The sequence below is a fragment of the Ptychodera flava genome, chromosome 9 (genome assembly GCF_041260155.1).
Source record: "Ptychodera flava strain L36383 chromosome 9, AS_Pfla_20210202, whole genome shotgun sequence".
Taxonomy (NCBI): Eukaryota; Metazoa; Hemichordata; class Enteropneusta; family Ptychoderidae; genus Ptychodera; species Ptychodera flava.
In genome coordinates, this window is record NC_091936.1 from 38,705,046 (window position 1) to 38,732,542 (window position 27,497).

Sequence of the window (27,497 nt, forward strand, 5' to 3'; positions counted from 1 at the left end):
TTTGATAAAAAAGCTGTGATTTATTTGTTTGGCTGAGCATGACTGTAAATGGTATATGACGTGAGCAAAAGTATTGAGTTAAAGATTCAAATGTCATCTTTGCTGGACTGTTGATGATGACGAACTCTTCCCAAACAATGAGTTGTATAGTTCTGTCCTGCAAGAAAAAAAAAATAAAAAGGCCAAATAGACTTTGATCAAACACAAATTTCAAAAAAAAAATTGATATCTGCAATTTTGGAATCACTCCAATCCTCTACTGATATCATGAGAGCTTAACCTACATTCCAAGCATACATGGACAATTTTTTTGGTACAGAGTGGTTAACAAATTGGAGGTACACATTCATTGATTTGGGTAACTCTCATACCATTAATTGTATCTGCCATTTCCTGCACTTATTTTTATCATACAGAACAGCGGGCAGCAAAATTTCTACGACGCAATTTGAAAACAAAATGAATTCATCCTCAGTACTACTAAATTATTCATGTGTTCAGGTCTAAGTTGATGACTATGTTTATAGAACATGATAAGAATATCCCTAAAACCTGTCCATTATAAACACAGATTCAGAACATCAATGTAAAACACACTGTGATGTCAAATTTTGATCAAAATAGGTGTGGTGGGGATGCCTATTTCTGATATGATTAAAATGATGAACTGAGAAAATTTAACATTTTTTTTTGCACATCAAGCTTTGGAACAACTCCATAGTGTTTTAAATCAAGTCACTAAGCCAATTATGCCCGACAAGGAGAGAAGCTTAAATCTCTTGACCTTGCCTGAACAGAGTACGATGATGCAACACTCATGTTCTCCCACTTGATAACAAATTACATGATTGATGCATAGAGAATGTTATATTCACACAAGAAAATAATGTTGACACTTCTTTTCAATTTACCATGATATTAATTTACATTGAAATATTTATCTTAACTCAGAAAACACAAACGGCATTAGACTGCCGGTTATTTTCAATTAAAATGCAAATACGGAACAAATGCCGAATTCATATTATTTCATTTGTGTTTTATGATCATATCACCTGATTGTACTTGCAATGTGAAAAATATCACTTGCGTACTTGCAAAGCGAAATTGATTAATTTAATTGAAACAAAAAATTATGGAATTGTAATAAAAAATTTAATGTATAACAACATGAATGAATGAAAAACAGCAGTTGAATCTTTTGAGTGATATACAAGTGTAAATAATCCATGGTTGCAGAGTATTTATAATTGTAACGGATGTGCTGATTGGCTTACTGACACTTTTACTGAATCAAACAACCAATACCAACGCTCTGGTTATAAGCTGTAGTACAAGCTGTTGCCGCCTCCTCTCAAATGACTTCTATCAATGATCTTAATGTGAATGGTAATTTTTGTGAAAAATTTTCCAAAAGTTTTGCCGAAAGAACACTCGAAAATGTCAACAACCACACGTACAATGTCATTTGCCAAATGTGAAACTATTTTCATTTGGTTAAATTTAGATTTATTTTACACATAAAAAAAATACCTTGACTCATCCTGGAGTGTACACAGATCAACTGGTGCCATAAAACTGACTAATTTCTGATGCACATCATACCTGTCATAATGTTCAAAAAGAATGAAAAAAAAATAAATTGAATGTTTGAATGGTGGATAATGCACCACTGCCGACAGACAGCATTATTGTTCTCTGATGTAATCATGCCCTCAGGGGAGGTACAGTAATTTCCTCTGGTATACAGGAAACAGCAGACTGAGATCTAATGTTGGCAAAATAAACGATTAGTTGTGTATATGAGGTAGACCATTCTTCAATCTTGTTTTTTGTCCCTGCCTGCGGCTGATTGTATGTTTTTCCATGCAATACACAACAATAAAGGGAAAGTGTTCGCCGGGTCTGTTGTGAAGTAGAAGAGACTGCGGTGGCCTGTTCAGGGGAAATTGCAAAATCTAGAACAGTTTTGATGTGTAGATTTCAGGCAACATAAATTAACTTTCTTGGGCAGAGTGATTTATACTGTTTCACTGGTGAGTCAGTGTTTACTTAAATTTACAATTTGAAAGCAATATGATTTTTTTCCTTGTTCATCATTAAATACAATATGCCATGAGTATTTTCACTGATAAAATAGCTAAAATTAACAATGGTGCAAATTTAATACTCTTGAGGAAGAAGAAGTTGTATACAAATGCAGTAAAAATCCTTGTCTAAACAATTCACTAAATTAATTCAAAACTGGCGTATTTTCTTCAGTATCACTTCTCATGACATTTTGTCAAATTTCATGCATTCACTTTCAGGAAATTTGAATTCAACGCTGTTCAAACATGAAAGTCAGTCAATTACCAAGGAATGGGTGCTGTAGTAGAAATATTGAGCAACAAACATAGAAGATGTTAGAATTAAAACAGAAAAATACACAGTCAAATGCTCTCAGAGTTGAGAGAATGTGCGAGAAATGCTCCTTACTTTAGTTTTTCTTTGGTTCATTTCAACTTATCAAACGAAATGTAAAAAGTAATTTGTCAAAAACTGCAACTCTGACAACACCAGCTGTCCTTGAAAACGGGCATTCAATTTAACTCATGAAAAATTCAAATGGAAAATTCTACAATACAATGCTTACATTTTTGGAGAAAGCCAAATACTTGCATAATTTTCCTGAAGACACTGTTATCACAAAAGAGCATCAAATAATAATATGCACGGAAATGAACATTTCTACAGTCACATCAGAAAATATTTCTGGTCCCTGTACACTGAGTGAGAATAAAATATTGAAGCAGTGTTAAGTCTTTATACACTACCTCAACTTCCTTCCTTTGCTGGCTTTGGTGTCCACATGTTTTTTAACTTTACTTCGCAGCTTCTGAATTTTCAACCACTGCCTGCGTGGAGAAACAATGCAAGGAAGTGCATTGTGACAAGGCTGGCAAATCCATTCATAACTCACTTTATGTTGGCAATGATGTAAAGCGCTTTATATACTTTGCGCGAGTCAACAACGCAACGATGGCAAATACGTTAAGTGGCCACATCACTACCATGTCATATTTCTATCACCTTGTCAATGCAGTGCAGTGGTCTACATGACAGCGATGTCAAAATACTTATATGCGTAATTTATCTTAAGTAAGTCAACACTAGATTTCATAGGAAAGAGTGAAGTCATGAAAAATTACCGCCACAGTAGTAGGTTTCCAAGAGATGGCAATATTCACAAATATTTGGATATGAATGGGCAAGAATATTTGAATTTTGAAAACTATCTCTGATTTTGAAGATTTTCTTGAAGGTCACAGTGCAAAGTGACAGCTTCACAAAATCTGACAAAGATCTTGCATGTGGAACGATAATTTACAGTACCCTAAACATTCAGAAAACTGATTCATGTACCAAACCACATACACAAATAACTATGACCGCAAATATTTGAAAGTTGCAGAAATTAGCTCCAGCTTTGTGTACTCTGTCATCAAAGATCGTTATCATCAGTTCTATTATGCTGGCAATTTGGTATTTGAGAACGCCGATCTCAATATAATTATTTCACAAAAGCAGCTTGCTCAGGGCTTCTACACCTGCTGCCATTGGCTGTAACATAGTGGAAAGATAGCTGATGAACTGTCGACCTTTTTCTCAAAGTGGTAAACACTTGATTGTACTTCATGTTTGCAGCCCATACTCAAATTGCGATATTTTACCTTGAACAAAAAACACTTCCTTTCATATTTTGACACGTAGGTGATAACATATTTGACCTAGCAAATCAACACAATAGGGTATATGCATCAGTGAACTTCCATGTACTTGATGCACAATTGTTCCCTTTTTTGGTATGTCCCTTTTACGCATGTCTGCCTGCCTGTCTGTTCATCTGTCTGTCTGCCTATCTGTCTCTCTGTATGTCCCTTTCATGCCTGTCTGTTCATCTGTCTATCTGCCTCTTTGTATGTCCCTTTCATGCCTGTTTGTCTGTCTATCTGTCTGCCTATATGTCTCTTTCACACCTGTCTGCCTGTTTGTTCATCTGTCTGTATGCCTATCTGTCTCTCTGTATGTCTCTTTCACGCCTGTCTGCCTGTTTGTTCATCTGTCTGTCTGCCTATCTGTCTCTCTGTATGTCTCTTTCACGCCTGTCTGCCTGTTTGTTCATCTGTCTGTCTACCTATCTGTCTCTCTGTCCACCACATTATCTGTCTGTTTCTTGATTCTTTTCACATGCTATGTTCAAGAGCAGCTATCATCTTTCTTTTAATACAGTTAATGGATCAAAATCCTAGTGTTTACTATGTCTTATCTCTATGAAATATTCATTTCTACAACTTTGGCTACATCATCAGCAATTTCCAAAATTCAATAGCCTTGAAATATCTCTTACAGATGAACAAAGCGCACTGATGTGCATGGAAAATAATAACAAATATTATCTTACCGTCCCAGGGCAATTGGATCTGATGTGCTGATGCTACGCTTTTCAATCAACTCCCTTAGAAGCTGTAATTGAAAGTATAAGATGTAAATATGTAATTTATAAATTAAACTCCAGGTAGATCCACACAAATAGCTCCCACAACCAAATAAGACATGTAACTCCATGCAAACATTGTTACTTTTTCCAGAACCCCAGGGAGCTGAAAATTGTTGATCCAAAACGGCTAATGACTCTTTACAAAAACATGATTGTGAAGACAGAGAATACTTCAATGCCACTGTTACCATGGAGATAATTCAAAAATAAGACCGAGGGTATATTTCTTGAGGCAAGCTTTCTTTAATCTAGTGCTCAGAGAAAATAACTGGTGAAATACCCAAGTAAAACAGACTTTCATATTTTTCTCAAGGTTTGGCAGTGAGTAAAGAGTGGTGATGAAGGTACATTACCTTCTGATTGGCTACTTCAGGTAGGCAATCTACAAATCACCGTTACTCTTTTTATTTCTAATCATTTAGGAATAATTCTGCATCTTTCTCGCAATTTTTTTGTGGCAGGAGAGAATTCATGCTGAACTCTATCAGACTGATAAGACACCTGTGACAATAAGTACATGAAATGGATTGTTGTTGATAAAAATCTAATTTGCGCCTCAGTAATAATTTGGTTCCTGCAAATAAAATCAATTTTGACAAGTGGTTTACTCTGTTAAGCCATAGTATGTAGCCGAGTCAAAAATTTCAGTCGTCTGTCCATGAACTGATTCAAGATGGACAGTAACCTATGACACACTGGACTTTTTGAACTTGTACCTTTTAAAACATTTGATGATAACTATGTTTGGCCAACTAAACAGCACTTCTGGTTTCACAAAGAGGACAGGTTTACGGCCAAATTTGGACTGAAACTGTAACACCGAGTCACAAACTTCAGTTGCACAGTACAATAAATTGTCCCCAATTCAGTTTGATTTATACACAGGACATTAGAATTTTTATAACTTTTTTAGTTCTGCATGAAAGCAATAATATAAAATAGCGTCAATGACACTGTAGCTCCCATCCTGGACTATTTAGTGTTTGTTCTCTGGTCAGATATTTGAACATGTGTGAAAGGGATAAAGTGCATGAAGTGAAAATACTTAAATGAAATGTACTGGAGACAGTGAAATATGTTTAATGTAATTATTCAGAATATAAAATGGAAAAAATACAGAATTAGATATATCGAATACTGTGATACAACCATTAAATCAACAAGTCATTTACAATGACATAGTCCCCACTTGTAATAGGAGTATTAGTCTTGATGGGGCAGGAAAATGTGGTCATTAAGAAGTATCACTGGAGTGTATATGTTTAGATCTATGGGCACATAGGTCTATGTCGTTGTTCCCAATTTGAAACACATGAGGCATGTCTAAGTTATGGTTCTAAATCGGGAAAAAAGATCAGACCTCTAGCAGTATTGGCCAGCCAAGAAATACATATGTGCATTATAAATGAGGTACAAGATGTGACATCTTAAGGTCTAATATCCTATCAAAATTGGAGGGTATAGAACTTGTGGTTACTGAGATATGCATATATATGTATAATCAAGGTCAAAGGTCATCGAGGTCACATGACATTTGAAAAAAAAAATTATATTGCTAATTAATCCCTATATGCCAAAAAATCAGATCTCTAGCTCTATTCGCTTGCCCAGAATTAGATGTGTACATAATTAATGAGGTAAAGCGTGTGTTGTCATAAGGTCTCCCATCCTACTAAATACAAAGGACATAGCACTTGTGGTTACTTATTATTGACATAAACATATATTTTAGGTAAAGGTCATCGAGGTCACATGACATTTAGTCAAAAAATTTCTCTCCTATAGTTATCCCTATACACCAAAAATCAGACCTCTAGCTCTATTGGCTCGCTCAAAATTAGATATGTGCATAATTAATGAGGTACAATATGTGGCGTCATAAGCTGTCCCATCATACCATACATGAAGGCTGTAGCACTTGTGGTTACTGAGTTATGGACAAATATGTATATTTGAGGTCAAAGGTCATCGAGGTCACGTGACATTTTGTCAAAAAAATTGTATTGCTAAGTTATCCCTATATACCAGAAATCAGACCTCTAGCTCTATTGGCTCGCTCAAAATTAGATATGTGCATAAGTAATGAGGTACAATATGTGGCGTCATAAGCTGTCCCATCATACCATACATGAAGGCTGTAGCACTTGTGGGTACTGAGTTATGGACAAATATGAAGATTTGATGTCAAAGGTCACCGAGGTCACGTGACATTTTGTCAAAAAAATTGTTTTGCTAAGTTATCCCTATATACCAAAAATCAGACCTCTAGCTCTATTGGCTCGCTCAAAATTAGATATGTGCATAATTAATGAGGTACAATATGTGGCGTCATAAGCTGTCCCATCATACCATACATGAAGGCTGTAGCACTTGTGGTTACTGAGTTATGGACAAATATGTATATTTGAGGTCAAAGGTCACCGAGGTCACGTGACATTTTGTCAAAAAAATTGTTTTGCTAAGTTATCCCTATATACCAAAAATCAGACCTCTAGCTCTATTGGCTCGCTCAAAATTAGATATGTGCATAATTAATGAGGTACAATATGTGGCGTCATAAGCTGTCCCATCATACCATATATGAAGGGTGGTAGCACTTGTGGTTACTGAGTTATGGACAAATATGTATATTTGAGATCAAAGGTCATCAAGGTCACATGACATTTTGTCAAAATATCCGAGATATCTGCGTGAACGGATGGACGAACAGACGGACATGACCCAATCTATAAGCTCACTGGACTTCATCCGTGGGGACTAAAAATTGTGTCACTGCATCCTTTTTGCAATATGAATACGATGAGAAACTAAATTTTTATTTTTTGTGGCCTTATACATGGGAGTCTATGGAGATCTGCCTTATACATGGGAGTCTATGGACGTGTAAACTAAAAATATGCAAATTTCACCACGATTTGCCCAAATTTGGGAAAGGTCACTCCTATGCACTTCCATACCAAGTTTCAAATCAATCGGACTGGTGGTTTCAGAGCAGGAGATTTTTTGACCAAAAATGGGAGAAAATTACAAAAAAATTCATGAAAAATAGCAAGTCCAAGATACTGACCCAAGATGCGCACAATCATTTCATGTCAGCCAAAAGTACTTACATGCTAATTTTTCATGTAATCTGCTCAGTGGTTATTGAGTTTTTTCAATTTTGACTGTTTTTACATTTTTTCACTTAATTTGCATATTTTTGGCAATGACAACTTCATTTGAACAAAATCTCATCTACAGCCCATCATCCATGTACACACCAAATATCAAGATGAAATGTACAGCGGTTTTGGAGTTTTTGATGTTGACGGACAGACATACAGACATACAGACATACAGACATACAGACACACAGACATACAGACATACAGACATACATACATACAGACATTTTCCTAGCCTATAAGAATAGCTTCCATTGCCATATATACATATGGCTATGGGAGCTAAAAACCTCTAGCTTATTGATTAATTATATCTATTAAATGTATGTTTAGATATTTCAGTATAAATTTCAAAGTAACCGCTATATAACCATAAAAGTCACATTTGCAGGTATTACAAATGCTATACTTTTGAGTAGCAACTTAGCAAGTTATGACAAACTGAAGGGGTCATTCTCTGTGAAAAGTCAGCATGTAAATTTCTTATGTTTGTTTCCATTTTGGAAAAATCAATATCCTTTTGTTTCATAAAACAGGTGCAACTAGTCTCCCTACTTTCCATCACATTATTCTGTATGGCTGAGGACACAATCAGTGGAAAATTTTACAAAAATGCTATCTTAAAATGGGAATTGCGAAGAATGGTGTCCTTAAAATTATATTTTCAGAATTTAGAAAACTAGTCTATGAATTTGTGTAACCATGGGAGACATGGTGGACTTCACTGATGATTATCCAAGTGTACAAATCGTGATGCATCATGGGAAATCTCCAGTACTGTGAGTTGTGTTGTATTCTGTGAACCAAGAGTGTATAGCAGTTTCTGGTTTCATTTACAGTACAACTTTTGCTGCCAAATCTGGAATGAAACAGCAACACTCTGTCCGTCTTTCAATTCTCTTTCGATGTATGTCATCTGAATCATTGTGTGGAATCTTTCACCTCATTCTATTATTGCATTTATTTTGAAATGATGTATTGGGGCAAATTCAATTTGATAAATGTAAACTATCCCAAGAACTCCAGTCTAAAACTTTCTACGTAACATACCCATGCCCCGTAAAATGTTGTTGAATTTGATATTGCTTTCCATGAACCCAGTATTTTACAGTCTTGCACTTTTTCATTACACAATAAGGAAGAAAACATTCATTTTTGTTGGAACAATGTCGATGTTCTTATTACCATGGGCATCACCAAAAACCAATTTACTTGAAGTCCTACACCTTTCATTACCAAACTTTGGAGAAAATCTATACTGCCTGTAACAAAACTGTATCTTTATAAAGGAAAATAGAGGGAAATAGTTGAAATTATAAATTTTTTACTCCAATGTAATCATTTTTTCTCCTGTCACCAAGGCATGCAGGTGGTTGAGCCATGTTGGCAGATTAATATTTCACACTCATTACAAAGCCAGTCACTCATCTAACAACATAAAGGTCACACGATACTCTACATGTACACTCAGCTGAGAACAAAAGGCAAATTAGTCGTCCATAAATTAATTTCACGCACTCCCAAAGTCTAATTACATGGCTTACGACTGCTAGCGATCCAAATTAATGATTTTCGGCAAACAATACGGACAGGTGGTCGACAGAGAAATGAGTTACTAATCAGGAGTTGATGCAAACCTATTAACATACCTGGTGATAGAAATCATCATCGTCAAATATTTCTTCATCATAGTCTTTGAGGTGAAGATCAGTCTTAGGAAGTGACTCCTGCAGAACAAGAAAAATGCCAAAATCGATGAATATGCAATGAGGGGAACCAAAACATTACAATTAGACTGGTTTGGGTACGCAGAGCAAATGATACAATATCAGACTCTGAAGCTCACTTGGCTGACAGATGAAAGGTCAAATAGGGTTAGAGGTCAGGTCAACTGTATCACTTTGTCGACAGCTGTGGTCTCAAGACACTTATGTGACATGAAAATCTCACACTTTTGGCGTTTTGGTATACAGTTGCGAACTCCACACATATTAAATTGATTTAGTCAAACTTTTTTCACTCAATGTTGATGTTAAACAAAACACCACAAAGGTAAAGAGAAATATTCAATGCCTTTTTTCACTCTACACACCATGACATGATGAAACTTTCAGATTCAAGATACGATCTATACACAAAGTGCTTGAAGTACTTAATCAAAGTAAGAATTTCATGGCTATCTATCAGGTAGCTGTGATGACAAAAAAAAAGAACACTACATCATCAACAAGATCTTGTCTGGAACTTGACCTGTATATGACACCTAAACTGAAATATGGAAATAACCAAAACAGGTATATCTTGACTTCTTACACTAAAAATAAGAAAGTATTTCATCATCTTTTGCAGGAAACAGAAAACAATTAGGCCTAGGAACATTTAAAGTAATTTGAAAGCTGTTAGACTAGCATCTTATGAAAAATATAATGTCCTGACAAAAGAAAGAGAAATTGCCGTAACAATTTACACATTAAAATTTCATAATAATTTTTAAAAGTTAAAATTATATCACCTTTTGGAACCTATCAATGTTCTCAAAAGCTACTAGACAAGAAGTGTTAGAAAATATGATACTTTAGCCAAAGACAACAAAATTGGGCCGAAATATTTACATATTCAAATTTCACCGTCATTGGGCATATGTTAGTCAGGCCATCCTTAAAACCCTGAAATCTAAATCAAGACTTATCGGATAAGTCATTCCTGAAGAGACAACTTTTGACGAAAAATGACAAAAAAATTCTCAAATATACAAATATGCAAAGTTGAACAAATACCAGATGCATTATCCCTACTAACATAAATATCAATTTTATCAAAGTACATGTAATAACTTTGTTATTGATGAGAATATTTAGAAATTTATGGAAACTCACAATTATGTATTTTGCTATATTCTACAAGATTCTATAATTTATAAGATTACGCTTAGTTCTAGATAATCATCTAAACATTCAACATACTGAAACTGGTCATATTTGGTGCAATAATTTTAGAGTTATGAGCTCCACAAATTTGGTCTAAAGACAGATGGACGAATGGATGGACAGTCAGACAGACAAACTACCACAAATACTGTGACTGCCAGAGTGATGACATTTGCCCCCAAAGTGTGCCTCCAGCACACGGGGACAAAAATGTCAGATGTGCATCACTGGAATTCACTCCGGAGTGCACCCTTATCTCTTCCATACATTAAATGTACTTTTAAAAGGGTGTACATAGATGGTACTACTTGCCTCCCCACAGGACTACACCAAGCATTGCCATAAAAATTCACTTCTACTATTGTTATTGTCATGTAATTTTCAGTCAAAAGAAATTTTAAATGCTCACAAAACGTTGAGGTGCAATTAATAAAATACTTTCACACATACCAGTAGAAAATAGCTTGACATGGCATTTCTTATATAATCACTAAATTCATTTTTTACAGTTCATTCACGGCATAATCACTTCCTTTGTTTTACCATAGATTCAAGTGAACTTACAAATGAGCATCTAAAATCCACCATCGACAGAAATGGTGATATCTTTACTGATAGCAGGCACTCAAAACTTGCAGTTAATGTTAAATTTGTGATACTGAAAACAATTTCTTTAGGTCCTGTGATGTTTACCATCAATGTCACAGAGAGTGAAAGATAATTCAGCTACAGGTCAGATGGACAGTCACTTTTCTACGAATTCACTTACAACAGAAGCAACTGTGAATTGTTGATAAAGTCTGGAGGTGAGATGACAGTATTGTGAAATGCATGTCACAGCATTTACTTGAATAAAATGTCGAACATCTGGTATATGAAATCAGAAATTCAAACATAATCAGTGTTTCTGTGTACTATGATGTATAAACTTTTTTTTCATTGTTTCTTTGATAAATCTTACTCAGTGAAATTATCTGATTGCCAAACAATCTTTTCTGATCAATATAAATAGAACGCAAGTTCAACAAATACCCAGAACTATGTACATGGCAAGATGAATGATGGCGACTGATTTCATATAAAAGGCCGGAAAGGGTGCACGCTCCTAGGTACATGTGGCTTTAATGTCAAAATCCATAACACTGCATAATGAAGATAGTGTACTTCATACAATAATCTGTGCCTATCGTGTGCTGAGATTTTAATATCCTGGTCACTGGAATTCCTCACAGAACTAAGAAGATTACACAAGGTAATTGTTCATAAATAATGATCTCTGCAACTTTTAATGGATTAAGAAAATTCCCATTCTCCAAAAGACAAACTACATAGTGGTACAATGGTTGGTGCAAATTGAAAAATTGCATACAAGCTGAATTCTGTTTACTTCTGAATATTTTAAAAGCACAAACATAAAAAATACCGCAATTATACGGTGTCGCTCAAATTTGATCAGAATTGGTACATACCAGTTTGGGTACCAAAGATCAATAATAAATGATGTTTCTATCTGTTCAGTGCAGGAAAATTCTACGGTGATGTTATGACAATGATTTCTGCACAGTACAACCAGAAAAACAACAAGAAATATTTAAACCAGAAAAACAAGAATGACAAAAGTAATTATGGTCTGAAACTTTAGGTACTAGAGGTCAAGTTTAGCAACATGCATAGCAGAAAGGCAGCTAGCCCCCCTTAGTTTGACCATAGACGGTCTTCTTCCCCTCTACTGACGGTCTTCCTCCCCTCTACTGTCTATGGTTTGAGCAGGTCTGTTAATATGTAACAGTTCAATGACAATGACAGGAAATGACTCAAGTCAGTGGAGTAAGCCTGTTTCAAGCCTGTTTAAGAATTTCGCTTTTTCTTACCGCATTTGCACATTTTTGACACTGATGTTTTCATTTGAACAAATTCACATCTCAACCCCTACATCTACCTGTACACCAAATACTGAGACGGTAGCTTTGGCGGTATGGGAGCCTTTGTGTGTGACGGACATACATCCGCACATACCCACAAATATACAGACGCCACTTAGACTCATCATATAAGCTCTTTTTGGTATTTATATATAAAACCAAATATGAGCTAATAAAAATTAAAGATATCCTAAATTTTAATCGTTCATATCTGTCATGTATTTATTGCCACAAAAAATTTACTTACATGCCTGAATACAGGTGTATTGATTGTCAAATCTCTGAGTTCAACATAATTTACATGTTACTTCTATTGATTATTCAGTGCATTTACCTTTCACTTTTCTGTTTATTACTAAATATAAAATAAATATTTTTACTGAATTTGTTTACCTGAGTACACACCTGAAAATGTGTGTTTTACTTCCTTTTGCAGAAAAAACTCATCACAAAACTGTGTGTCAAAAGAATGCGAGAATAAGGTTGTTTCCTAGGTGATTTTACCATGGTAGAATGCATGCGATAAAGTGGGAGACCTTTGCAGTGTTTCATAACCACCCCACCCCCTTTCAAACATTCAACAGCTAAAATTACACCTGATGATCAATCATTTTAAAAACAGAGACATTTTTTTGGCAGTGGGATACCTATTGTCTTGGTTCTCAATTGTGTTATCTTTTTAGTATTTTGAACGTATTTATTTTCTATCGAGAATTTAATCCAATTTAATCCAATTCTCTTGTTCCACATCCTTCATTTTAAATCCAACATAGACTACACATATGTCATATTTCCCTCTGATAAAGCTCTCTATTTTCACTTCCGCACTATAAATCTGCAAAGCTTAACTGAACGTTTGTATACTTCAGGGCGACCACCTTTTGAAGCAATGAAAGCTTTGTCCACCCGTTTGAAGTATTGAAAGCTTTGTCCACAGAGTAAATTTTTTTATTGCATGGCAAATATTTATCATTTTTCTGTTACTACGACCCTGGCAGGAGAAGTTCAAAGGTCAAGAGAGTGAATTGAGCGACCCTGGTTACAATAGCTCAAAGGTCAGGCTGGTAACTACACCTCAGTTGAATTCAACATTTGAAAGAAATACATGTACCTTCTATGCATAGGTACTAGATCAGAAATACCATAAGTAACAGATTTGAAATTTGTTGCAGTTTGGCAGCACCTTGATAACAGTTCAGTCACCATGCCAATTGCAGACAAACCTAAATGGTCATCCACGGAGTTCAAATATAATAGCACAGAGTAGGCTTGCACTACCAAAGATAACACTTTTATAGCATTTTCATTGATCACTCTGTATTTCTCATTCCTGTCTTCATTTGGTTTGGTCCAAGTGACCTAGACACTTAGATCCAGTAAAACAGTGGACTTGAAGAAAGATTTCACACTTAAGAGGTGACTGATCTTTACCATGCACTCTAACCAGCATGCATTGAGGAAGACCCTTTACAGTCTAAGTAAACAGAATACTTAACATCATCTTGTTCCCAATATAGAAGTTCTCTTTGATCATGAAAATAAAACCAGAGTTTTATTCATAAAGAAAACGTTTTGTCCAGAGACCAGATCCCCTTAACCAATGATCCTTTAGAGAACAAAAGTACCTGGGTACTTGGGTTTGAAGAATGACTATGTGCTTGTGTCCCATTGTCTGAACTGTGCTGGATCATTGAACACAAGATAATCAGCGTATTCCCTCTTGATGACCGGCTGTCAGACCCACATTTCAAACTAACATCCCTTTCACCACTGTGGTTTGAACCACTCCCATTGTTTTCTATGGTAATGTTGGACCTCTAGAAAGAGAATGGGGGGGGGGGGGGGGAAAGAGTTAAAGGTCACAAAATATCAGATCTTGAGAAAGAATGAAATTTAGTGTGTCCAAAACTATGACTCAGGTCTCAAAGTTAATGGTTGTTCTTAGTCCCAGGACAACCAAACCTTGCCTTTTGAGACTACTAATTTCTAGAAATGGTTGTCCCATCACTCATATTCACATTGTGTCATGGAATGACACCGCAGTGTACAGCTGACTTGGGTGTGTCAGCTACAAGCTGGCTAGCATTTTTCTAAACAGCAGTGACTGTTTCAAATTGGTGAAATTTGAATAATAATGATCAACTGATCATCAGCTGTAATTTTTTTCATCCTAATTCTTCTCTGGCCATTCAGGGAAATAAAAAGAGAGGGTGTGCGGAGTAGAGTGTACCTTTTGTCTTGTGTTTATTTGTTTTACTCTTTTGACCTGCCGACATAAAACATAAATCAAATACTTTTATAGTTTGAAAGTGCTTTCATTCACTGTCACCGTGTTGCCTGGCTGACTAGTTGAGAGTATGATATTAATTTGTTTGTCAGATTGTCAGAAATTGTAATCATATAATTTAAAATATAGCCAAATGGTTTAGGTGAAAGTTGACAATCAGCTGTTTTTTGGAACTGCTCACTTTCAGAAATGTTGTCCACTTGGACAACAATTTAACAAAAAGTGAATTTCAAGCCCTGTAACTGGCAATGTATCCATTAAAATTTATACCAAACAGTGTCTTTACTTTTTTCTTTGTGATGCAAAGTTTTCAGCTTCACTGCCGCTTTGTGCACAAAGTGACCCTGACATACTCCAGATCTTGAATGCATTCCACAGCACTGTGAGCGCCCTTTCATACCAGTGTTGTAACATAACTGCTCCTTGTACACAGACTGTTCACTTCAAGGACATTTAAAGAAAACACACATCAAATCCTGTCTGAATTGCGGAAGCTTCCCCCTGAGGTCATCAGGAAATAATGCCCCAGGCCGCCTAATAAGTGCCATTTCCTGGTTTATTAATAACTCTTTGAGTTCAGATATAATTTTTCACAACACACTTCCCACTTTCATTGAAAAAAAGTCTATTTTGGCTCATGCTCACGCGATGAAGACTTCTCAATAACTCTGTCTCTGATTTCTTTTTAAATTATGATCAAAAGTCAGGAGTAAAAAGGATGATTGATCACTCAATATTTTTGACTTTATGACATGCAGATATGGAAGCGTCTTGAAAAAATTAACTTCAAAAGGGAAATATCACACAGAATATGATGATTTACACACACTGTGACATCATTCACGCAGGAACAACAAGAAAACCTGACAAAGACTACTTAATATTTGGAAAATGCTTTTTGATACAACAATGCAATACCTTGACCAAAAGTGGCAGTAATGCCTAGGGCATAGGTCAGCTGTCCCCACCCTCTCTCTCTCTCTCTCTCTCTCTCTCTCTCTCTCTCTCTCTTCCCCCCCCCCCCCACCAACCAAACCTGACTCTTTGAAGAGGGTAGAGGGTTATATACACATGTTACACTTTGTTATAACAGGAACTATTGCTGGAAATTCAGCCAGAGACATGCTAGAAGTTTGCACTGATTAACCAAAATTCAGAGTTCACCCACGGTCAACCTCTTTTGATCCATATATCTACATCAGTACCTCACTGCAAACCTCTTCACACGCTGATTCTAAATCTTGATGTAGAGGTCACACCAAGAATTTCAATTTCCTCACACCCCGTTTGGAAAACACATGAGAGTCATATCGGTAAATTCAAAGGTTCATATTATGTTATCAATGGGATATCCAGAACATTTCAGAATGTACAATTTCCAAGGCCCTGACGGAGCTGTATACACGTTATCAGATTCTTGTTAAACATAAATAGGTTTCAAAGTAATTAATTGATTAGACTATTCCTGATGACATAACTAATTTCACATCAAAACAAATACAGACGAAGATCAAAAAGCTATCACAGGACACGTATCTCACCTCCGGGTCCTCTCCGTTCAGTTTGTCAGTTTCCCTGTTCCCTGTGTCAGATTCTGTTTGATCTTCTTTGCCCAGTACTCTGTATACGGATCTCTTCAGCTGCGACCTTCGTACCAGCCTTTCCTTATCACTGAGAATTTGCTGTATTTGGGTGACAGCGGATCTCTCAAATGAACTGAAAGACTGAAAACATTTCACAAATTTGAAATTAATGAACAGTAACACATGAACAGCCATCCCCTTGAGAAAACATATGTATTACTACAGAAGGAGAATGAAAATAAGACAACTGTTGTTCTCAAAAATGATAGTACACACAACTTCATTTCAATGTTTCTGATTCAGTTACTAACTCGTGTAAGACGTCGCACATCAATGTTGATATGTCTGACGAGAGCTGCAATAACTGTTCCATGCTTTTATAATAAGCAAAACTACAGGTTTTGAAGTTTTGACGGATGCAGCTGGTGGTGCTTGCTCCAATCAAACAAACATCAGTGTAATTGTAATAATCTTCTGCGGTGTGTGAACTTGCTGCAACCGAATAAAGACGCTGCAGCCATATGCTGCAGTATCATGCTCATGATGTAGTTATCAAATCATAAAATATCAAGCATTTATTTTACAATTCTCACAAGTGTTGCAGTCTATGAAATATGCTGCTGTCACATTAAGCTGTAGCAGTCACCAGTGTGGCCAAGATATAATATTTGAAATGCCTTGCATTTACAGGAAAAAAACACAAGAGGAAAGCTGGCACTTATAGTAAGTTATAGAGTTGTAGGAACTCAGTGAGCTGCAGTCATGATAGTCATACAGTTGAGATGCATTCAGTAATGAGCATTGGTATCGCATGAATTCAGTCAACATATTGCAGTCATTTATTATGCATCACGACACACCTAATCCACATTTCTGTCATAATTGGTAAAGTTAGAGTCATGTGACAGGTGTGACTTTGGCTCTGATACATGCAAACAGCCAGGTACCGGTCAACAGCTCATGAACTGTTACGCAACTGGGCAACAGTTTGGACACCTATTGCACACACCCATCTATGCATGTGCACATTCTAGATAAAAGTGAATGACGATGGTGGTATTGTCTGAAACTGTGATGAGAGATAACATAAAATATTCTCGATTATTGGTTAGGAAATTTGATGTGGTGTGTCGTTTTGAGATAAACATTGACTGGTCATTCAGTGAGCTACATTCCAGTACATTTCACACCTGATCAATAGGGTGAATAAACTTCCATGTTTAAAGGGACAAAGTCGGCCATTTTTCATGAATTTGTTTTACGCGAGATACTACTTATATTGTTTGACATGTTGAAAGATACTGAATGAATGGGTGACCATGCATATATTCGACCCTGGTTTTAGAATCGATCAATGAAACCATTATGAAAATGAATCAATGGTCATGACCATAAATTCATTTTATGGTGGTATCGTTTATCATGCAAAAACTTTCAGCTTCTTCTCTTTACATATTTGTCAGCAGTTTCAAATACAGAATTGTCATCACTCTCAACCTCATGTGATTTGCATCAAATAACCAACGTATCATTATCACATGAATACCCACACCTCAAACCTGACCAAATGAGGTGAATCAGTATAACAAAATTATCAAGTCATTACTTTTGTACAAGCAATCTGGAAACTAACAGGAAATTTACGTTACCTTACTGTTGAATTTTCCAGACACTAATTTTGTTTTATCATTCCATTTTTGTATGGTATTATTCCTGTAGCCCTGGAAGTCTCTATGTCTCTTTGCAAGGAACTCTCCATAATCAGTTATTTCCAGCTTTCTCTTACGGTTAACTTGAGCTTGTTGTGGTTTTGCATCCTGTTCCTCTGATTCAGATCCATCACTGGGTATTTCCTCATCACTAAATGAGTGAAACAGAAATAACACATTGCTAACTTGACCTTAAGATGCCTGTTTTCATTTCCTTTGCTTTTATTTTCACTACATTTTAAATTTTGTACTTCTACTTTCAAAAGTGCCAGCTAAAAGGTTTTTTATTTCAGCAAAGTATGATCTTGTTGTTACTTGTCTTGATTGTCTGTATAAATGTCAGATTGCAATGTAGTAAATAAATTTCATGGTAAGATCTTCCGGTGAATGTTCTTGCAATAAGCAGATTTCTAAAATTGCTTGTCACAGTATGACAGTCAATTTAGCAAGGATTATTGCAAATTGTCCCAGCACCATCACAAAGAGAACTCAATTAAAGACATCATCTCAGCTAATTATATGAACAGTTCACATGAACATTAGGAGCGTAATATTCAAATTTGGGCATACAGTTTAACACTTCCTCTCCAAAGATTCCAGGAGACTTTTTCTCATTTGGCTTCATTCCAAAAAATACCACTCAAGGCAATTACATCCAAAGTATTATGATATATTGCAAAAAAAAAACACTTGACATGCCAAACTGTGGAGGCTGAGTTGATGATTCGGTATAAGGGGCCTTACGCACTTCTACAATGAACAGAAACCATGTGGCTCAAAACCCGATAACCTCTGACCTTAATTCAAACACTGATCCTGGTTACCTAACCATTAGGGTATATAGAAAGTCAACAAGCCATCTGTTTATGAATCATGGAGACAACATTGAGTTAAATCCTCAATCATTCAGACTTCATAAATGACAAAATCTTCCTAGCTTATATTAATAATGATAAACTTTTATATTTTTCTTTCATTATCAGAGTTTACAAGCTTAATGATATGATAACAGTATACAATTATAAAATGACCAGATATGGTTATCATTTTTTAGTCAGGTTGATAGTCCTACTTTGTAGGAGCGTATTGCACCTGTAAGTTTCAAGTCTATGTAAACAAGCCAGGGAAGCACGAACCGGAATTGTCGGATTTACGTTTATGGTAAACAAGATTGAAATCTCAGTGAAAAGAAGAAGTATAACACTAAGATTCATAACTATGAAAGTCATGAAATGAGATCTCCCAATGGTGAAGAAACAGACACATAATTAGAAAATAAATCACGTTTCCTTCCCTTTTCCTCAGACAAAGGGATATTGTAAGGATAAAAAGTGAAAAGAGACGTGAAGTAGAAGTATATAATTGATAACCATTGATATTTTTGAACAGGTGGACAAATTACTTTACCAATCATTTACATTCAATGTAAAATTTTCCATGTTAAGTCTGAGATTTAACCCCTTGAGCGCCAAAGTCAATTTTTGACTCTTTCACAAAATATACCCCAGTCAATTTTTTTCAGATTTTTACCAAAATTTTGATAAAAAACTGGAGACAATGAAATATGATGTCCATTTGGTCCAAAATTATTGAAGAAATTCAGGAAAATTCATAAATATCAGTAAAATGTTGCATTAAAATTTTGGTGGGAAAAATTGCAGCACTCAAACTAGACGTTTGCTTTTCACAACAAACTAGAAGATGAGGGCTGTATTTTCATGGAAGATTACGAGTCACCTCACAATATTTTACATGGAATGACAAAATAATGAACAGTTAAACTTGAAGGATTTCTGGTCTTTTCTTTCCTGCAAAAGGGAAAATATGTTAATTAGAGTATCTGTAATTTTCATTTTTCTGGCCATCACAAAGCTATTCCCTCCATTCAACTGCCATGTACCTTCTCAGTCCTCTTTTTCATGCATTTTATTGTAGATTTTACCATTTATCTTAAAATGAGGGGTATATTTTCATTTTGATTCAGGAGTATAATATTTTTTTACTCTCATATTATATGTAGACTCATGATCTGCAGTAGAGTTTTGTCAAAGCACTTCATGGTTTATTCATATGCAACATACAGTTTATGAGTTCGAATTACCAATGAATTTTTTGTACAAACACTGAGATAACTATTTTTTTTGTTGATTCTTTTAATGAATAAACAAGCCAATTTGCTGTACCAGAAATAGTTCAGTTTGATTTACTACCATTGATTTATCATACCTAAATAAATGTTTATAATTTCAGCAAACAAAACAAGGAGTAGATCATTTGGTGACAGATATAGTTTACATTCCTCTGGACAACTTACACAATGGTAAAGCATTCAGAAGTGAGGTAGAAATAGGATATGCAAAAAGACATAGAATAACATGACCCAGTCATTGAAACTTTCACCTCAGACCTTTTATACAATGGTAAAGAAGATTTATCTGAGGATATTTCAAATTACCATGATATGCATCTATGAAGTCCTCATCTCAGTTGTGTATATTTCAAACGCTTAGGGTCAGGGGTCACACATGAGGGGGTAAACAAGAACACCAACCTATTATAGCAATGTAAAGATGCAGGGGAAGTATTCATCACAACACATTTTACAAGAGCATAGGGGTTCCTAAACATAGGGGTTCCTCAGTCAAATGATTAATTTTGGCTGCATAATTTTACACATTCATCAAGGCTGGCAGTGTGAATTTTCTTGATCTATTAATCAGATTCTATACTTGGCCACACTACATTGATTGAATTCTTTCACTGAAAGGGACAAAGTAATGATCTTCTGATATTTTTGTTATTTTTATTTCATGTGAGCAACTGCCAAATTGTCAGTCAGGTCAGATATCTACTCCCTCCCTGCTCATTAATACAAAAATAAATGCTAATAGACATTGAAGAAATAACAAATTAGGCAGAACCTGCCATAAAAATGTCACCTGACAGCTTCATGAATACATTTGTAAATACAACTTTAAAAAAAATGAGGCAAATAAAATACTTAATTAATATTTAAACTTGTGTATTGTCTTTTGTTTTCATTAAAAATTTCATTAGTAAACTCTTACTGATGCACAACTTCCAGTATCAGCAAACGAAGACAATTTTAATACTCAAGCTCAGAAAAAATGGGGGTTTTTTTGGATTGATACTATAGAAAGATGTTTTCATACCTTTCCTCTTGCTTGCCAGCATGCTCTTCCACAAGGTTGACTGTCTCTGGATTTTGAAGTAACAGAGCTTGCTGTAACTCAGCTAGACTCTTCAATAATTTCTTCAGCTCTCTCCTTGCTGAAAATAAATAGTGAGTACAGCGCCCTCAGTGGTCAATGTCAAACTGCTGCTGTTGCTCTGTCTCGGTTCATAATTTCAGTATGTTTTCAATGAGATACCAATAATGTGTAACAAGACAAATTATCAACAGGACAATGTCAGTGCTTAAAATATTTCTGTTTATAGTTGGGCTGACATTTTATAGCCCATGAGCAAGTCCTTCTTTGTTACAGTATCTGTACACTTTCATGATAACAAAGAAAAAGTCAATCAAGAACGTTACGTATCAATCTGATCATAAGGTATCCACATATTTGTGGTGAGGCTTGGTAACTGCACACAGTCTAAAACTGTTGATCACTCACTGTCACCTCTTTAGGAATGGACAAATGATTAGCTTTTAGAATGAGTAAATGCCTGGTTTTTGTGAAGAAGAATTTTATGATTTTGTATTTGTATGACAACATATATTTGGCATTATCATTTCCAGTCTATCAAAATTGATCATCCTGCTCTCCAAACTTACACGTATGATTAATGGAAGTAAATTATATCATGGTAGCAAAATCAAAATACAATTTCCTATTCCATGGACAGTATTTCAATCAAATTACAAGCAAACATTGGGTTTTTTCTACAATTTTGAACCAGTCTTCTGTTTTACAAAAATCCTGGTACTTGTTCAATTTTTTCAAATCATTGACATTTATTTCATGGTCAGAATATATGTGCATGGCTGCAATTATGCTAGATGACAAATTTTGTCAAATTTTACAAAGTCCTATACCAGATGGTTGATGGCGATTGAGCATCGGCAGTTCATAAGATTTCTGAGATGCTTATTTCTTTCCTTAATTAAGGAGGGTTTTTCATTTTCACATGAATCTTATTTAGTTTCTGGCAGAAATCCATGAAAGTACAGGTCAGACACCAAGTGGTTTTGGTTTTATCAACAACCAAATCCATTCTCAAAATAATTCCCTTCATTGGATTCCCATAATACCTGTACAGTTTGACAGTTTTCACTTCTCAGGAAAGTCGCTTACCTTTTCTATTAGCTTCCTGATATTCTTGTCCACCATTGGTCAGAAACTCTTGAAATGTGTCGTGCTGGGGAAGCTGATTGGACGTCACCAACACCTTATGGAGTCGTATCCTCCCTTCCAGTAGACTGTCCCATACACCTGTAAATGATGATATAGTATCAGAGACAAGCATTCTAAAGCAAAGTGAATGCATTGACAGTTGCTGTACCTGTGAGTTGATGCTATCACGTCCCGTGTTTCCTGTAGGTTCCTGAGGGACATTTGACATTTGATATTATGCAAGGGGAAATTGTTTTATTTTTTCTTCATCTATCCTGCCTAGATTGCAGTTTCAGAATTTTCCCTGCAGATTCCTTGATTTCTTTCATAACAACACTCACCTATCTGGTCCTTGACAGCTTTGCCCTTGGCAATTTCTGATTCAATGTCGGTCTTGGAGAAGCTTTGAACAGCGCCCTCTTCAGCCTGTTGGTCAACCCCTGTCTCTTCACCACTGCTGGCGGCACTGTCTTCATCACTGCCTCTCCCTTTGTGGGTTAAAAACATCATGCTAATCTAACTTGTTTTTCTTCTTTGCTGTTTCACTATGTACTTGATTCAACAGCACACTTCTTAAAATCTCTGTCCAAAAATCATTACGAACTGGACACGCACTGTCAGGCTAACTCAAGAGGAAGTTGACAACAACTGCTACAGATTATTTCTTTTCCTGAGACAAATCAGTCATCATCACAGAAATTCATCAATTTTGGGAGGCTTTTAAAAGTAGGCCATATATATGTTGATTTTAGGCAACTAGCAAATGTTGTTCAGCCTTGTATCCACTTTCCTTATACAAAGCTACTACCACTGGCTTATAAACACTACTGTCGGACTAAATTGTTGTTGTCCAGTTTCGAAAGTCTTCACTCACTGGTGGAATTATTTCAACCATTCATTCACATTTAAAATGATTGACTTTTCAACTTAAAAATCTACTCTTTGCTTTTAAATGCACACTAGAATGTACATCTTATGTCACACACATCTCAGGACAATTGTTGAGGTTTGTTTGACTTCATTCATGACTTCAGAATCTAAACAGACTTAGCTAGGATTTGTCCGGTTACCTGCATAACTTGAGTCATCCTCCGAGTCATCATCATCATCATCATCATCATCATCATCATCATCATCATCAAAATCATCATCATCAAATCTGCTGAAATCACCATCAAATGTAAATTTTTCCAACTCATTTCCATCTCGGTTAACATCCATGATTCTCTCCTCCTCCTCCTCGTCATCATCATCACGTCTGGTGATGTCATCATTAACTGTGAACTCTATGTCTTCATCTTTGATGATGTCACCAGCAGAAGAAAGTTCACTGTCCTCTTCAACACCTGTGAAGAGCAAATATGAAGTTCAATAGCATACATTTATTAACTGTAATCCTGAATGTGCAATTGTTAATGCAGCAATCAGAGAAATGACTGAACAAGGACAACCTTGCCAAACTGTTGAACCACTTCTGTCAAGAAGTTTAAATAAGTATGCTTTGCTCATGGGCAAACAAATTAATGCAAAGCATACAAGAAAGGCCTTGTAATATGTCTTTGATGGGTTTACAAAATACCACACAAACACCGCTGCTTAATATACTTACACTTTCATTTATCCATTGACGTACCTTCAGACACAAGCTACTGTCCACATGACTATCAATTTATAAAGACTTGCACTTTTTCTCAATGGATGGATGGATGGTGTAATAGCATTTGTGCGGCTATTTGGACCCTAAAACCTTAAAATCAATTTTTCATAGCCTAACCATAGATGTATTCAGTTCCATTCCATTTCTCACTGTACTATGCATTTACACTTGCAGAGTAAAAGGAAGGATTGGGATGTCAATATTAGCTGACTTTTTGCACTCCCAATGTCTTGCCAAGTTGTATTTACCCACAGACTCAACTGTTGCTCATATTTTCCTGGTCACGTCTTTCATATTTGTTAATATTTGTACACAAGATTGGTTTGCTTTCTTTTTATCAACACAAGGGTGAGGCTCCTGTGTGTGATGTTAACATATGATGTGACATCACAGCCTTTATGCAGAGTGTACAGCTTGAAGGGGAACTACAGGGGAGATTCCAGCCTAATGGAGTCAATGTAGCACTTGTGTATTCACCCATATTTTCATACACAATACAGTGACAGGTGTATACATATTGCCTCTTAGAGTATATACATTTCAGGAAGGAATGGTTTATGGCCACTAAGAATGCATTATCACCTTGGATCAGAATTTTGAACATCATGAGGAGTCAATTTTAATACAAAATACGTTACACCTCCTCACTCTGACTGTGTCTTGACACATTCATTTACAGATAGCAAACAAACGTACATTGATGCAGGTTAACAATTTGTCACAGAACAAAGATAAAAATGTCTTTGGACTTAGCAACACATCACTCACCTGAACTGTCATCTTCGCTGTCATCTTGAAGTGACTTCCTGGAGACAGTCTTTCCTGCGTACTTCTTATCATGATCTGATAGCAGAGTTGCTGTTTTTCTTCTGAGTGTGCTAACTTGGGTGTCTATGTCATCATCATCATCATCTTTGTCACTGAACTGTTCAACTACTTTAGCAGCAGTTTCTGTTAGGTGAAATCGGGTACACTTTGTTGACTTGTGTACGATGACTGTGATGTAATTATCTGTGACAATATGGCTGCACTTGGTTTGTGTATACGAGTTACATGCAGAAAATCTTGGGATCACACAGAAGTTATCACTAATGTTTTGAGCATAATCAATGACCAAACATATTGGGAGTAATGGTGGTGGGAAATCTGTAGTCAAATCAGCAAAGATTCTAGCAGGTCAAATATTAAATTCATTTTGTAAATTAGCATGTCACTCCTTACAAATTACATGAAATATGGGGGGGGGAACATATGTTAGCTCTGCATCATTCTGTGTTACACCATGTTTAAACTATACAACACTTGGCACAAATTATACGTAAGGGTGGCTACATATTAGTAAATATCAAATATCCCACCAATAGCTCAGGTCATGTTTGAGAAAGACTTGTCCTCTCGTTAAATGCCTTTTCTATTTAAAATTCAAAACTTTATCATTCATTTCGCATGGTAATGGTAAGAAAATGTATGCTTTGAATAAGTTGTTCCTTAACGAATGATATGATGAAATGGCTGCTGGAAACAGCTGCTGACCAATGCTTGATGTGACCAATTCTATTTCTGCATGATAACATGGCAAAGTGGCTGTGTAACCAGCTTTACAACAAAGTACTTTGCTGAGTGAATGCCTTACTATTTCAACTTGAGTTTTTGTGATCAAATTTGATTGTAAATACAAATACACGTCATCCAGCCTGATGATCCTGTGGAGTAATGCGGCAGTCAATGTCAACCCCCACTCCCCCCCCCTCGGGCATATTGGGGAATTTGGAAATTAGTCTTACAAAATTTGTCAAATGCCCCAACCCCTGGGGAAATTCAATCTGGAAAATCCCCACCTAAAACCGGTAAATCCACCACGCCAATGGGTGAGGCATTCATGAATTCTGCACTTGTCCATGAAAGCATGTCTATTTTTTACATCCATGATGAAAGGGACTAGGACTACAAGGAGGATCAATATGAGACCATTGCCCTATCCCCTCGGGCATAGTCTCATGGCAAACACAGTCTAATCCCAACATTTGCCCCGTATAACCCGAGGTGGGGTCCCTCGGGGATTGCGTTGACTGCTGCATATGCAATATATAGTAAACAGCCTCTGTAGGAGCATGGAAATTATGGTAGGAGTGAATTGAAACATTACATTCAATTGAATTGAATCTGAAGTTCATGATATGTTCAATGAAGTCAGGTCTCAATCATCTACGTGTTTGAAGTTGAACCACTCTATTATGCTGCTACGATCATCATACGAATTTATAAAAATGTTCATGTACATTTGAGTCTAACCACGCTGTGATCGGGGGTGTGATAGCGTGAAATCCCCATAGTATGGGCCATACTGTAGATTGTAGTGCACATGCAAGTACGATGTTACTCCTTCTTAGTACAATACAAGAGAGGAACTGAGGGAGCAACTACCCTTACCACTATCGAAAAAAGCCTCTGGGTCCTTGAATTCTGGTTCAGGGTTGCTCAAACGAGCTATTTCTTCGGCCAGGCTTCTTTTAGGCATCTCAGGTGAAGGAAATCAAACCTACCGAAACTGTACACACAGAACTCACGTTGTAAAGTCACAAATTGTATCACTATCTGTACATTATCAAACTGTGTGTTCGATATCAGAATTGTACTACGTTCTTATTGGAAATAAGTAACACTGCTACAGGGCAATATTCGATGAAGTTTACTACTTTAATTTCTTACATTATTATCGTCAACGTATTTGTGATATCATAGCTGTTATCTGACTATTTGTGTCCAATTTTGGACTAAAATTGTTGTGCATATTGATACGTACATTTTCTGATAGAGGGCGCCTATTTAATTCTCTTCCACGGATGTATGTTATTCAAAGATACCAGCTAAATTTTCAAGCCTAATGAGACTTTTAGGCTTTCACTTTATGTCTTTTTTTTCCTTTTTTCCCCCAAGACCATTCTTTTTTATACTTTCTGTTTGCTTCACTAATATTTGCAGTTATGCTGACATGTCACTTTATGATGATGGTGGATATGAAAGATTTATTCATGAAAATCTCTTTTTTAAAATCATACACACCTTCAATTTGACATTCTTATACTGTTAACTTTTTTTCTTTTTTATAATAACCTACGTTGGACTTTTTCAATATATTTTACATAGTTATGTAGACCTGACATTTTATCTTGATTGGGATATACCAAGGGCGTATATCAAAATACTATCAAAGGTTTATTTCCTGAATGTATTCAACTTTTCAAAAAAGATTGCTATCAACACAATGGAGGAATTTTCAGCTCTGCCATCAGATAGGTTTGATTGTCCATCAGCATCCGTTGTCCAGCAACTATAGATCACTCTGAAAG

At 35.9% G+C, this 27,497-nt stretch overlaps 1 protein-coding gene across 1 annotated transcript; it reads right to left on the reverse strand.

Annotated features, from left to right (window-relative positions):
- Window positions 1–26,751, reverse strand: LOC139140921 (protein AATF-like). Its single transcript, XM_070710412.1, has 13 exons — window positions 26,578–26,751; window positions 24,916–25,098; window positions 23,561–23,836; window positions 22,832–22,978; window positions 22,452–22,589; window positions 21,306–21,423; window positions 18,073–18,283; window positions 16,382–16,564; window positions 9,354–9,431; window positions 4,445–4,506; window positions 2,817–2,897; window positions 1,534–1,605; window positions 1–157 (listed from the first exon to the last, which is right to left on the reverse strand). Exons 1-13 carry the CDS (start codon window positions 26,663–26,665, stop codon window positions 94–96), a joined length of 1,701 nt encoding a protein of 566 aa, XP_070566513.1. The 5' UTR covers window positions 26,666–26,751; the 3' UTR covers window positions 1–93.
- Between the last annotated feature and the right edge of the window lie 746 nt (window positions 26,752–27,497).

Bases quoted from the DNA above. Each gene is read 5' to 3' on its own strand.
- LOC139140921 (XM_070710412.1), bottom strand. From the start codon at position 26,665: ATGCCTAAAAGAAGCCTGGCCGAAGAAATAGCTCGTTTGAGCAACCCT. The intron at 23,837-24,915 runs GTGAGTGATGTG...TGCTCTTCACAG, and splicing joins CAGCGAAGATGACAGTTCAG to GTGTTGAAGAGGACAGTGAA. The intron at 18,284-21,305 runs GTATGAAAACAT...TCACTCATTTAG, and splicing joins GCTGGCAAGCAAGAGGAAAG to TGATGAGGAAATACCCAGTG.